At 37.8% G+C, this 12,841-nt stretch overlaps 1 protein-coding gene and 1 non-coding gene across 2 annotated transcripts in view; one reads left to right on the top strand and one right to left on the bottom strand.

Moving 5' to 3' along the window:
* gas7a (growth arrest-specific 7a) overlaps window positions 1-12,841 on the top strand; it is a 53,786-nt gene that overhangs the window by 6,875 nt on the left and 34,070 nt on the right. The window contains exons 2-3 of the mRNA XM_041998434.1: window positions 4,856-4,979; window positions 7,985-8,062. Of these exons, the coding sequence (XP_041854368.1) occupies window positions 4,856-4,979; window positions 7,985-8,062 (202 nt within the window). The remainder of the gene's footprint in view (window positions 1-4,855; window positions 4,980-7,984; window positions 8,063-12,841) is intronic.
* Window positions 9,855-9,936, bottom strand: trnas-cga. Its single transcript has one exon. It is a non-coding gene; the product is annotated as a tRNA-Ser (tRNA).

Here is a 12,841-nt window from a genome sequence, read left to right as displayed (position 1 = left end):
TGGGGCTCTTGGATGTTATCTAACAAGTGAATACCTTTTCTTGAACATCATAAACTCTGTCAAATTACTCTTTAGATCATGAGAATGGTTTTGCTTTAACCCCGTCACAAGTGCTGGATGTCAACAGGAAGTCAGCTGGCTATAAGGGTCTCAGTCAGGAGGCAAAGCTGTTTATACATCCCAAAGTGCCCAGTACACTTTAAAACTCCCGGTCTTTCATAACTTCTTACCACCTTTGATGAGTACTGCAGCCACTGTAGGGTGATATTGACTGTAAACATATATTACTTCTGGGCTGCTGTCTTACATGACTGCAGGTTGCTTAGTGATGAAGTTTTAACAGAAGTGGTAATAAATTGCAGTACAAATAACCTCAGCTGCTGGTTTACACAAGAGAACAGAGTCTACAATGCACAGGTCAACTGTTAATGGAGTCATATCTTGTCTGTGCAGTAAACATCCTTTATGTGATACAGCAGGAAAACACCACTGCAGCTTTCTGCTGCTCTTCCTGCAAACTGCAGTCAGAGATAGAAAAGAAGCTGCGAGTCCCTTTAATGTTCCACATCAATCGACTCTTTCCACCCACTCTGCCCTGATGCCCAGACAAGCAAAGGAACATGATACAACTCTTTTATCATTCTGTCAATAATCTCCCCATTTATATATCTGCCCCATCCCATCCGCCCACCTCCCCTCTGATGTGTGATAGGAGAGCACCGTCCACAAGTTCGTCAGTCCCTCTGTCAGATTCAGCCTGCAGATCTGAGCGGGCCATGCGCTGCTGCAGCTAAAGATGAACAGCCAGCGATCCCTGTAGATTAAAAACGACTGCAGTCATTTCTGCTCTTGTGTGCTCAGAGCGCAGCCTGAATAAAATGGTTTTTTAGTGGTGGCAGCTCCTGGGGTTTGCTGATAAGGTGAAGTGAGCATTTATCAGTATTTATCCATTTAGTGGATCATATTTCACCAGATGAATAACACCATTATTTAGGAGGTGAAAACCGCTGAAAAGCAAAATGAGAATTTGATGCCAATAACATTACCTACTGCATGAGCCGTCATGACTCCAAGATTTACATTATTTATATTTACTGCATCTGCAAGCTTGTGGAGCTGCTATAGCTCTATATAAACATTAATTACACTGCAGCAATATCACATTATAGACTTCTATACTCAATATTTCCTTTATGAAGGAGAAATGAAGCTCTCCCTTTACAGTCTATTGGATCCTCAACTGTTTATCTCCATATCTTTACTCCGAATGGATTTAGCTTCATGTGCTCTGGATGAATCACTGATAACAACAGATTGTTGCCATGCAACACCCCTTATAGGGCACCGATAGCACTATCACACTGTGGAGAAAGTTAAAAACTGTTAATTATAAATATCATGCAGTTAACAAGTTGGAGGTGCAGTGATCTATGAGGACAAAAAGCATTGATTTAAGAGCTCTGTAAAAAGTTTAATTTGTGCTGTTGCCCCACAGATCAAAAGGAAAAACAACATTTCACAAAACCTATGCAGTTAACCTCATCATCACAAAGCATGTTTTTTCTGCCTCCAGTCAGAATGGACATGTTTAGGTTGTGTGTATAATCTTGGTCTCAAAAGAAAACAAGAGACGAGTGAGATTACAACAAAAGGGTCAGAAATAAAATATGTATTATTCAGTCAGAGTAAATTCACCTGGAACACAGATAGCAGAGGATAGCAGCCCAATTTTATCTTGGAATTAGTAAAGCAGTCCTTAGGAATGACTGAAGTGATGTCTGATGAGAAACTTTGTAAAAATAGGAGCTAAAAATCAGTTTTTCAGATGTTTTATTTGAGGTGTTACATAGGTAAATATCTCAGGAAGCCATCAGCTGAAGTTGATGATGGACGCCTCTATCAATGGTCAAGAGAATCCAGGGAAATCCCTCAAATTCACCCTAGAAACACCAAGAGGATCAAGAAAGAAATGAAGCCCAAGTATAGGAAGAGTAAATCCTTCACTATAAAACCTCCTTCATCTCCATGGAAACCAGCAGGACCTTCATGATTCATTTCAAACAAAGGCAGAGTCATAGGAGAACATGCTAGCAGAGTTTTTAGAGCTGGAATAAAACTTTTCACCACAAAACAGAAAAGTGTGACATAATATATAACTTAGTGATCACTTTTGTTTGCTACTGTTCAGCTGGTAGCTCTCACAGTGATGACTCAGCAGAGTCTCTGATTTCATATGACACCTTGTTTGTGTGGTTTGCTTTAAGTGGAGAAATTAGCAGAAGCTCTAAAGTGGACAGAGTTGTTCTCATGTTTTTCTTTCATTCCCATATAATTGCTTGGGGTTTGAACTGTGTTTGGTTTGGATGCCAATGCTTGTGAGAGTCTTTTAACTGATTTCTATCTGTCATTTTGGTATGCTGCATGTTAGAATTGCTGCTTCTTGATGTCTGCAAAGATCTCTTGTACTGCATGTATCACATATTGATCCCTATACAGGGGACTCAGAGGTTAAGAAAACACATAATATGATAAAAAAAAAAAGAGTCAAATGAAAATTATAAAATACTTTATTAATCCCAGAGGTAAATTGTAATTGTAACTGCAAAACCCACAAACATTCCCCAAACTCTAATTCTTAAAACCCAAGAAATCGGTTAATCACTTGCCAATCCAGATAAAGCAGAAATACATCTGAACTCTGAGTTTGTTGCATCTTTTTAAGTCAGTGGTTTAAGTAAAGAAAATTAACCCCTTGATGCACGAATTATTAAAAAGAATAATAAAAAAAATACTTCTATAGACATGTACAGTAATGTTTTTTCTTTATTTTTAATCTCATTTGAATTTTTCTTTATTTTCTTTATTTCTATTTATTCGATAGAAATATTTATAAAATGTAATAACAGAAATATACAAATATTCTATAAATATATAGCTATATCATTGTCTTGTCTTGTTTATTACTGAGGCTAACTTGATAGTTATGTATATGTGTTAGATTTTACAATCTATATATTCTACAGTGAGTGGTAGTGTATTAGATGACACACCAATGCCAACATCTACACCCATGCATATACAAGAAATCAGCCTTTAAATAGGCGCCCATTGGGGTGGACAATATGCATTAAAGGGTTAAGTTTCAATAATTAAAGAAGAAGATTAGTGTTCTGTGCTCTGAGACTCTGTGGATGTGGAAGTGGTTGCTTGGAACACTGACTTATTGATCTCAGATCAGTTCAATAAAACCAAACTAACAAGTCAAACAGTGACATGTTTTTTTAATCCCATTAAACCAGATAGATGTGAAATAAAATACACAGCAGATATTTAATGATTCAGTCACATTGCAGTTTTTAACTTAGTTATGAGATTAAATTAACAATACATCATTAATCCCAGAGGGAAATTATAATATTATAGTAAGTTGTTGTGTTTTTTTTGTTTTTTTTTTTCAACATGATTGATTTGTAATCCTTATATTCTCTGGCTGGGTAAGTCCTGCTGAGGATCCAGCCAAGACATCAGTCAAGCGTGATCAATAGGTTACAAATAGGAAAGGAGAGGCTTTCGTGGTATATCCATTAATCCCAGCTGTCCCCAGTCAAAGTGCATATAACTACCAGATTCTTTTAAAAAAAAGAGGCTCCGCAAATGTAGACCCCTTCAGCTCAGCACCTCAGTTAATTCAGACTTCAGAGATAACTTCTCTTCAGATTAAGGAAGCAATAAAAGATGTACTTCTTGGATGAGGCTTGGTTAGCTCATTCAATAATTAGCTAGAAACCTGTTAGGTATACTACATAGATAACTGTAACTATATATCGTTGCAGACTTATGTGAAGATAATTATTTCTAGTAAGTTTCCATAAAAAACTCCAAATCTTCTTCAGTGATTATTATTATTATTATTATTATTATTATTATTATTATTATTATTATTATTAGCTTGATAAAATGCATATTCAGGGATTTCTATAATTCTATAATTTTTAAAAGACCATTGGGGGAAAAAAGTTATTTTTTAAAACTCATCTGTCTCCTTGTGATATTCATTGTGCACCTTCCTGCCGTTGCCATTGTCCAGCAGCATCCCAAGGCTGAGAATTTACACTTCACAACTTTTTTTCCATGTTCTTGCACATTACTGTCCAGCGGCATTTCCGTCTGTGTCACTCACCAGCAACTGGATATCGATAATGGCCGTGTACAGTTTCATCAAAGAAATTCAGAAGGACATAACTGGAGGAAAAGAGGAAAGAAGAGAGAACAGGATGGAGCAAGAGAAGAGACAATTGTCAACTTTGGACTGACTTTTACTGGCTGGAGAGATCTCTGAGAAGAGACAGGATGCAGGACTGAATTAGTCTGTTAGCAGATACCTCAGTGAGAAAATCCGACAATTTTCAGTCGAGGGGATTTAAAATCACAAACAATTGAACACGAAAGGAAAATCTTGGAGAGTGAGTTTTATGATCCCTGTGTGTGGAGGAACTGATTGACGTCAAACTGCTGTGTTAAGATCCTCCTCCTTTATTTAATTTTCTGATCCGTTTTAAATAATCATGAATCTGTTAATTATGAACAGCCGTCTTTAAAAAAACATGGACATTTTAACTCAGTTTTGTGTCTGTTTTTATATTTGTTCTTGGAAACATGTTATCTGCTTTGCTGATGTCTCTGACACATTTTGTGAAATGAAGCGTAAATTTTGACCACTGTATTTTCATTGTTTTGACTGTGTCTTGATCTTCATACTCACCACTTTCAGTAATTAAAACATTTTAATATAGAAACACTGGAGACCATGTTAAATATAAGTACAAATTATATTATTTTATTCTTTTTATTACAGAATCAAGCAACCGTGAGCGCTGCTGGACTCAGGGAGGCAGGTGATAGGCAACCTCTTCCCCCAGGATGGAGCAGCTACACTTCCCCCGAGGGTCTGCAGTACTACGTCAACAGCTCCAGTAAAGGTGATCCTCACCACTGTTGATAATTAGATGAAAAGATAAGCACCTTTCATTTTTGTTCCACTACAGTAGCAGATTTCTTCTCTTAATTGCAGTTTCCCTCTGGGATTAATAAAGTATTTTTCATTTAATTTCATTTAAAAGATTCAGGCTAGTGAGTAAATACACAAAACAATGTTTTAACATTAATAATTTTAAGCATTTGGTCGAATGGAACTCAGAATGAACACAGAAATGATCCATTTTGAAGCAAAACTTTGCAGACTGGTAACAGGATCTCCATCTGAAACTAGTCTAATCAACATGAAAATCCATAATCAATAGCTAGTAATAAGTGAAGATCTAAAATATGACCGAATACAGTTGTTCTTTTAGTCTACAGTGATTTGAATCAAACTGGACTACTTGTTTCCTCAGGCTGTTCTCAGTAGCTTCCTCTCCAAACTGCTGATTAGAGTGGTTTAGCTTAGATTTTCCTGCATTTGCTCAGCTCTCTCCACCTTTACACAGTAAACTGAGGACTCATTATCATTCCTGCCCCATCATCGCATCTCATCAAGCCTGCAGATTCGATCCACTTTAATCTGATTATCTTAAATGTGCAGCATTTGAGGGCCAAATGGCGCTGTCAGGACCTCAGCAGTGAGATCAGAGGTAGAGGGATGTTTTTGCTGTTCGTCTTCGACTCTAATACGTTGCTCCCTTACAAGACGTTGAATATCTGTAGAGCCTCAAAGGCAGGCGACCTTTCACAAACATCTGCTGCGGTTTGTGTGTGTTTTACACTTCATTTAGGGAGGACTCTGGAGGGAAAGGACCGACTCCCACGGGAGAAACTGGGGCTGCAGCAACAACAACTCTGGCACTGATCACACTTTGCCCCACAGCAGAAACACATACACATCAAATGCACACGAGAAAAATTCACCTAAGATATTTTTACATTCGGAAGCCACATGCTGCAGCAGTCACTTTTCATTTGTTTAGCTTGTTGTTGTGTCATGTCAGAGAACAAAGCTTCAAAAAGCTGAAGCTCAGCGTGTGTGGATGTCAGCATAAAAATGTCAGCGTGCATCACAGTGTTTATTAGAAAGCTGCATGTTTTATTTAACAGAAAAGGTTCAGAAAGCAGATGATTGAAATATTTGTTCTTAATCCCTTTGGAGCTGCAGATATGACAGCAGGATTTTAAATCATGAGAAAGGAGGAGCTGAGTATTTAGAAACCATTACCATGGTCTGTTTAGCAAAGTAGTAACTGATAATAAAGCAGCTTGTAATTAACTTGCATATCTTTTTGGGTTCAGATTTGTGAAATCCTGTGCAGGCACCAACGTACAATGGCCCTTTCCACACGTATACAGGCATTTTGACAATCAAAGATTTTATTTGTCTTTATAACCCTAGATGCTACGCTGAGGTCATAAAGGGATGGACACGGTCAGCAGCAATGCTTAGGAAGGCTGTGGTGGTTAAACGATGCCACATCAGCACTAAGGGGTCCACAGTGTACCATTGAAAACACTCACACCTTTAAACCACCACCAGCCAAGTGTTGATTAAAAGCAGGATGGATCTTTTAATCATATTCTGAGACTAGCATCTGAAAGCGGAGCTGAAACAGAGAGTCATCAGACCAGGAAACGTTTTTCCATCTTCTATTGTCCAGTTTAGGAGTACTGTACTCCTACCCATGCCATGTTAAAAGTCTCTTAAATCCCCTTTCTTCCTCTTTCTGATGCTCAGTTTGAACTTCAGAAAGTCGTCTTCACCATGTTCACATGACTAAATGTACTGCTGCTGTGATTGGCCGATTAGATATTTGTGTAAACAAGGTGGAGCTAATAAAGAGATCAGTGATAGGCTAACAGTAAATTAGCTTTCAATAAAAACTTTCTGAATTTTTGAAACATTTGTGGAGCTGATGTGGAAGAGTGTGTGGAGTCCAATCAGGCCATTGATGCTGACCAATCAGAGAGACTGGTATTTGAGGCTAGAAGTAGACTTTAATTTATCAGGGAATCTGAAATAATGCAGAATCAAACTTCAGACATTTATATCTATTTGTTGCATGATTTGGGGTGGACTTTATTGTAAGTAAGTGGATTTTATTTATATGGCACTTTTCAAGAACAGATGTCACACAGTGCTTTACACTAAAAACACATAAACATACAATGAATATAAGAACTTAAAAACACTATTGCGAACCCAGTAAATAAAATAAACAATATAAAAATTCAATTAAATTGTAGAATTGTCACTTTAACAATAGGCATTAGTGTGAAAGTGTGTTAAAAATTCAGCTAAAAGTAAGATATTCTATGCTGTTTTTCATATTCAGGGAATCTGTAAATGAAAATGTACAAGCATCGCTGATTCTTGTTTTACTCTCCTTACACATTTGAATTTTTACTTTCTTGCCACCACAGTAATAGTTGTGCCAAGTATTTCCGCTGATCCAAGCTGCCGTGTTTTCATTTAGAAGAAACGGTTTTATTGTACAAGGGCCCACAGAGTTACATCACGGATATTATTAATATTAATGCTTCACAAAGTGGAATAATTTCTGATTACTTTTGTTTGTGTGACAGGTGGCTAGAACACAGGAAGTGAGTTGATAATTAATCTAAACGTCTTTTTTTCCCCAGAGGGTTCACATAAATGAATGAGGTCAATCTTCTATTTAAATCTTTAGCAGATGCTTCTTCTGTCTCCTTTTAATCCTTTTACCCTGTTCATTTGCAGAGATGTGGTTATGTAATAAAAAGGATCTGAATACTTTATTTCCTTCTAATAAAGTAGAACTGGCCAATCACATTAAAACTGCAGTGAACATTACAACACTTTGTGGTAATGATGCGAGATCTGTATGAAGTTACTTTTGTAGATTAAGTTTGCATTTTAAACTTACCCACGCAACTACTGTATATCTATTGCTGATGCTCTGTGAAATTCTGCCACTTTTTTTTTTCATTGCTGTCATCCTTCCTGTTTATATCCTTCCAGAAACAACATGGCAACGTCCCTCCTCGTCAGCTGATGCCCCACAGAGACCACTGGCACGACTGAACTCCTCACCATATGGTAAAACCAGGCCTCACTTCTCAGCCATCCATTTTTGGACACAAAACTCAGAAGCAAAAACATGAAGTAAACAACAAACAGCAACACAAAAAGAAAAAGTGAAAATAAAGATGGGAAAAAAATGAGTTTCATAGGAATTTATGTGGTAAAGAATAACTAAGGAAATTTGGTAGATGGCTGATAATCAGTGTTATTTCTGCAGTTATATTTAAATTGCTCCATTCATGAAGGCTGTTTTCTTTGGAGCTACAAGTCAGGACTTAATTTTTCCACATTAATGCAGTCAGTCAGATTCAGGCTTTTATAGCAATCATTCATCATCAGCACTAATCTGCTTATTATGCTGAGACCAGTTTCCTTCAGCTCAGTTTGACACGCCAGTGCTCACACTGTATCTTCAATAGACTCAGTAACGCTCACCTCATTTTTTTACAAACAAAACCTTCAACAAATCCCTAGTAATACATTTCTCTGCTATGTAATTATGAAGATTTGTAAGCACAACTGGAGGAAATCCTACTTTCTTAATGAGAGGCTTATTATGCTTCATCACTGCCAGCATCCTCACTGACTCGCCGCCATCGAGGCAGATAGCAGATGGTTTTCCTCTTCCTGCTGGCATGTGGCCCAAACACACTTAGAGGAAGAATGAGCAGAGAGGCAGTCAGCTGCAGGGGAGTTTGTCAGCATTTAACCAGACAAGTGCAGTCCTCCTCAAAAAGGAAAGACTTTTGATGTAGGCCAGGTTTAGACATGAGCTGCCCACATGGGTGTTTCAACCTCCGGACAGGAAACGTGGGATCTGACCGGCTGGTCTGGACAGAAGGGACGTGGATGCTGCTGGACTAAATTGCTGAGCAAATGCTGTAACGGAGGAGATGCTTAAACATGGAGAAAAGCCCATATGCTTACCTGCTTGTCTCTACTCTGTTTACTGGTCTTTTTGTTGATGTTTTCATTTCAAAACTGCAAAAGTTGCAGTCGTGGAGTCAAATGACATCCAGCTGCAGAAATGTTGCAGCAGCAAAACAGTGAACTTGTTTTTTCATTGTTTTTATTTGTTCATTGTTATTGGCTCAATTAATTATCAGTTAAAACTTCAGGAGGTCCTGGAAGTACAGATCTGAGTCTTTTCATGTATTTGTTTTTTTTTTTTTTTTTCCAGTCGGTAGTAGGTCAGTGGAAAACAAACAAGATGGCTGACCTTATGTAGTTCATTTCAAATCTTGTAGAAAATATGTTTCAATCCTGCTGTTTCATTTAAAATTCTGTTTTATTCATCCAGTCAGTACACAAAAAAAAAGTCTTAAGGCACAGTCCAGTTAAATATAATTCATTATTTGCCAATTCTATTAAAAACCAACAGACTCCACCAGGGTGGTGGGCAACTCCCCCTTTAAACAGGAAGGAAAAACCTCTAGAAGAGCCAGAACCAGAACGTGAAAATGGCTGACGTCTGCCTGGACCAGTCAGAGGTTAAAGAGGACAGGGCAGAGGGATCAAAAGCTACCTGCTGAGAATATAATGAGCACTACATTACATTATTACATTACAGGCATTTAAACAGCTGACTGAGAGTAGGTAGTAGCGTTAAGGGGCAAGGACCCAACTGGAAGTGTTAATATTAAAAATAAAGTTCTTAAAGGTCCCCATTGGGATGTGGAATTCAAATTGAGGCTTATTCCCTAGATGCCCTACCAACTGAGCAATCCAGCTACAAGACAACAGTTAATGATTATGTATGGGCAAATGTATGTTACACAATTGTACATGTTACTGTACACAGTACTATCGCTGTGAGTAGGATTTGAACCTACGAGGGGAAACCCCATTGGATTTCGAGTCCAACTCCTTAACCACTCGGCCATCACAGCTATAGCAGCATGACTATTGGATGGGTAAGGCTCACCCAGCTGGTCCTAACTATAAACTTAATCTAAAGCCCCATTTCAACCAGCAGATTCAGGTCAGTACAGGATGGTTTGGTGTAATTTGGTTTTGTAAATTCTGATCTCTGTTGCGTTTCCACAGCCAGCTGTACCTTTACCTGATAGGCTGCTCACATGGAACCCGTCTCCACTTTGGCCTTCAAAACTCTCGTTTGAATATTTGCTATTACCACTAAGATCTGCTCCTGTGGCAGTTCCACCCCGAGTCGTCTCGTAGGCTTCCATGCTCACCGCGGCAGCCCTCCTATTCTCGCGGCATAGCCCTTGCGGCTCCTGTTGCCAGCGATAGATGCATCAGCTACGTAATAGCTTTATGTCAAAGCTGCAACAATGGAGAATGTTGGACATCCAGAAGTTTGTCTTTTTGTGGCTTTAAACAGCACCATAGTTCTAAACATGGAGCTTTGCCGTTGTCAAGGAAGTGATGATTCTTTCGACCAATCAATGCACTGCAGCATGTCAAACTTCACCCTTTTAGGTCAGATCGGTAAGATTGGGGCCCTAACGGAAGGGTCCCAAAAGGTGGGGTAGTTCGAGTTGGATATTCTGGTGCTCTTTCCAGTTTTTGCCTGTGGAAACGTAAAAATAGATAAGTACCAACCTGTATTGTACTAATTAAGACCCATGGGCAGAAACAGGGCTTATAGGAAAGTTTGAAGCCTGATCTTAAAGGCAGAGAGAGTGTTTGCTTCCTGAACCCAAACTGGAAGCTGCCAAAGGCTCCACCTCCCACTTGACTTTTAGAACATCTAGAAACCACAAATAAAGCTGCAGTCTGTCAGCAAAGTACTCTGTTGGGAAAATACACGACTATGAGAGCTTTGACATAGAGCAGAGCTTGGTCACTAACAGCTTTATATGTGAAAAGAATTTTAAATTCTATTTTGGATTTAAGAGGGATCCAATTAAGAGGAGATAAAAGTGGAGGAAAATGATCTCTGCTGCTAATTTGCATCTGAACCCTCGCTGCAGCCTTTTGGATCAGCTGGAGACTTGTCAGGGCATACTGAGGACAGAAAAATAATTGCAGCAGTTCAATATGGAAGTAACAAATGCATGGAATAGTTTTTCTGGTAACACTACAGAAAAAAAATTAATTTTAATATTAAACTCCAGTATAAGATATTTGAACATATTTTAATGCATCAGCGACCAAATACTTGCTAAATGAATAGACTGATGTTCTTACTAGAGCATATCCTCCCTTAGCATGCCTCATATTTTCTGTTTATTAGTTCTTTGTTTCAACATTTCCCTCGCTAAAACACACATTGTCCTTGGTTAAAAAGATTTTTAAAATACAGGAAAATAACATGAACTTTAGTTGAATATGCGCTGGTTTATATATTTTCCACCTTCTTCTGTGAGATGAGGAGGTAGTGATCAGTTCACTAAAGTCATATGATTTGATCTCAGAGTTTTTTAATCTTGGTCATTCACAGCTTTATAGACCTTATTATTGTAGATATTTTCCATTTATATGTGCAGCTAATTTTTCTCTGCAATTACACACCAGTTTTGTTTTTTTGTTTTTTTTCTCAATTTAGGCTCAGTGCCTTGGAGACTTTTATGCAGACATGGAGAATAACTCTAAAGCAATTCACCCACAGTCAAATCAAATTTAGTTAATATGGATTTTAAAAGAAAGGACAATAAAAAAAAAAAAAAACAAACATTGTAATTAATAATCTAGTAACCTAGCCGATTAACCCACTCAGACCAAAGGCTTAAATAAAACCTTTTAAAAGCTTATTCACAATTTTTTTTATTTCTTTGCCTCTGAAGAAACGACAAAGAGAAAATTAAAAATATATACATATTAAGAATTTAAACATTCAGCTATTATTATGCCTGATTTTGTCTTTATGTTCAATATATTCTTAAAAAAAGAAAAAATAATAATTATATATCTTTAAATAACACAGTCATGCTCATATCAGACCTAAAAGTTAAAAGTGTTGTTTAAATTCAAAGTTTTCTGCAGATTAAACAAACACTGAGTTTTTATGGCATTAAAGTGTGGCTCTGACATATTTAGACAGAGCCAAAATGCTAACTATTTACTTCTGCTGTGCTCAGTGATCCAGTTTTGAGGTAGAACTTCACATTTCAGGCAGCATCAGGTGATCCAGAAGAGCCTGAAATTGTCTATTTTTATCCCACAGCTAACAACAAAGATCCCAGGAGACTTCCGTCTATCTTTTGTGCAGAAGTATTTCACTGCATGTGTCAGAAATCCATCAATATTCCGTTCTGTTGACAGAGGTTAACAGGGGTGATAAATTTCTTAATACCCCCTGTAAGGGAAAAACGATCATCTATTTTTGCAGTCGTCTGTTTGTGCTGAAGGCAGAGCGCTCTGACCAGCATCCCTGGCTGTGACGCGTGGCCTTCAGGGTCACACTCTACTGGGCTCACGTGTTTACTTTCAGCTGAAGATGGTCCAGCTTGATATGCAAGGAGCAGACAGCTCATGAATCACAGGCAATGAAGAACCATTATAGGGGCCTGTAGGTTGAAGCCGGGATGTTACCACAGAGCTGTGAACCCTTAAGGCTCATGGTTATTAATAACATTTCTCAGTATGGGTTGTTATGTGGATGTAAGGACAGGAAGTAACCTGTACAAACCTGAAATGAGAGCAGCGTAGGGCTAAGAATGTCAATTAAAAAAAAAAAAAAGCTGATGTTTGTGAATTTGCCAGGTTTAAAAAAAATGTATTGCCCTTACTTATTTTGAGTTACCTACCCATACAACTCTGTGTTAATTTCTCAAAATAACAGAGCTAATTTTATCAAGATAATAGAATAAGTTGTATGATTTTTATTTT

This window comes from Melanotaenia boesemani, chromosome 2, assembly GCF_017639745.1.
Source record: "Melanotaenia boesemani isolate fMelBoe1 chromosome 2, fMelBoe1.pri, whole genome shotgun sequence".
NCBI classification, from domain to species: Eukaryota; Metazoa; Chordata; class Actinopteri; order Atheriniformes; family Melanotaeniidae; genus Melanotaenia; species Melanotaenia boesemani.
This window is presented reverse-complemented; position numbering and strand designations above follow the sequence as displayed.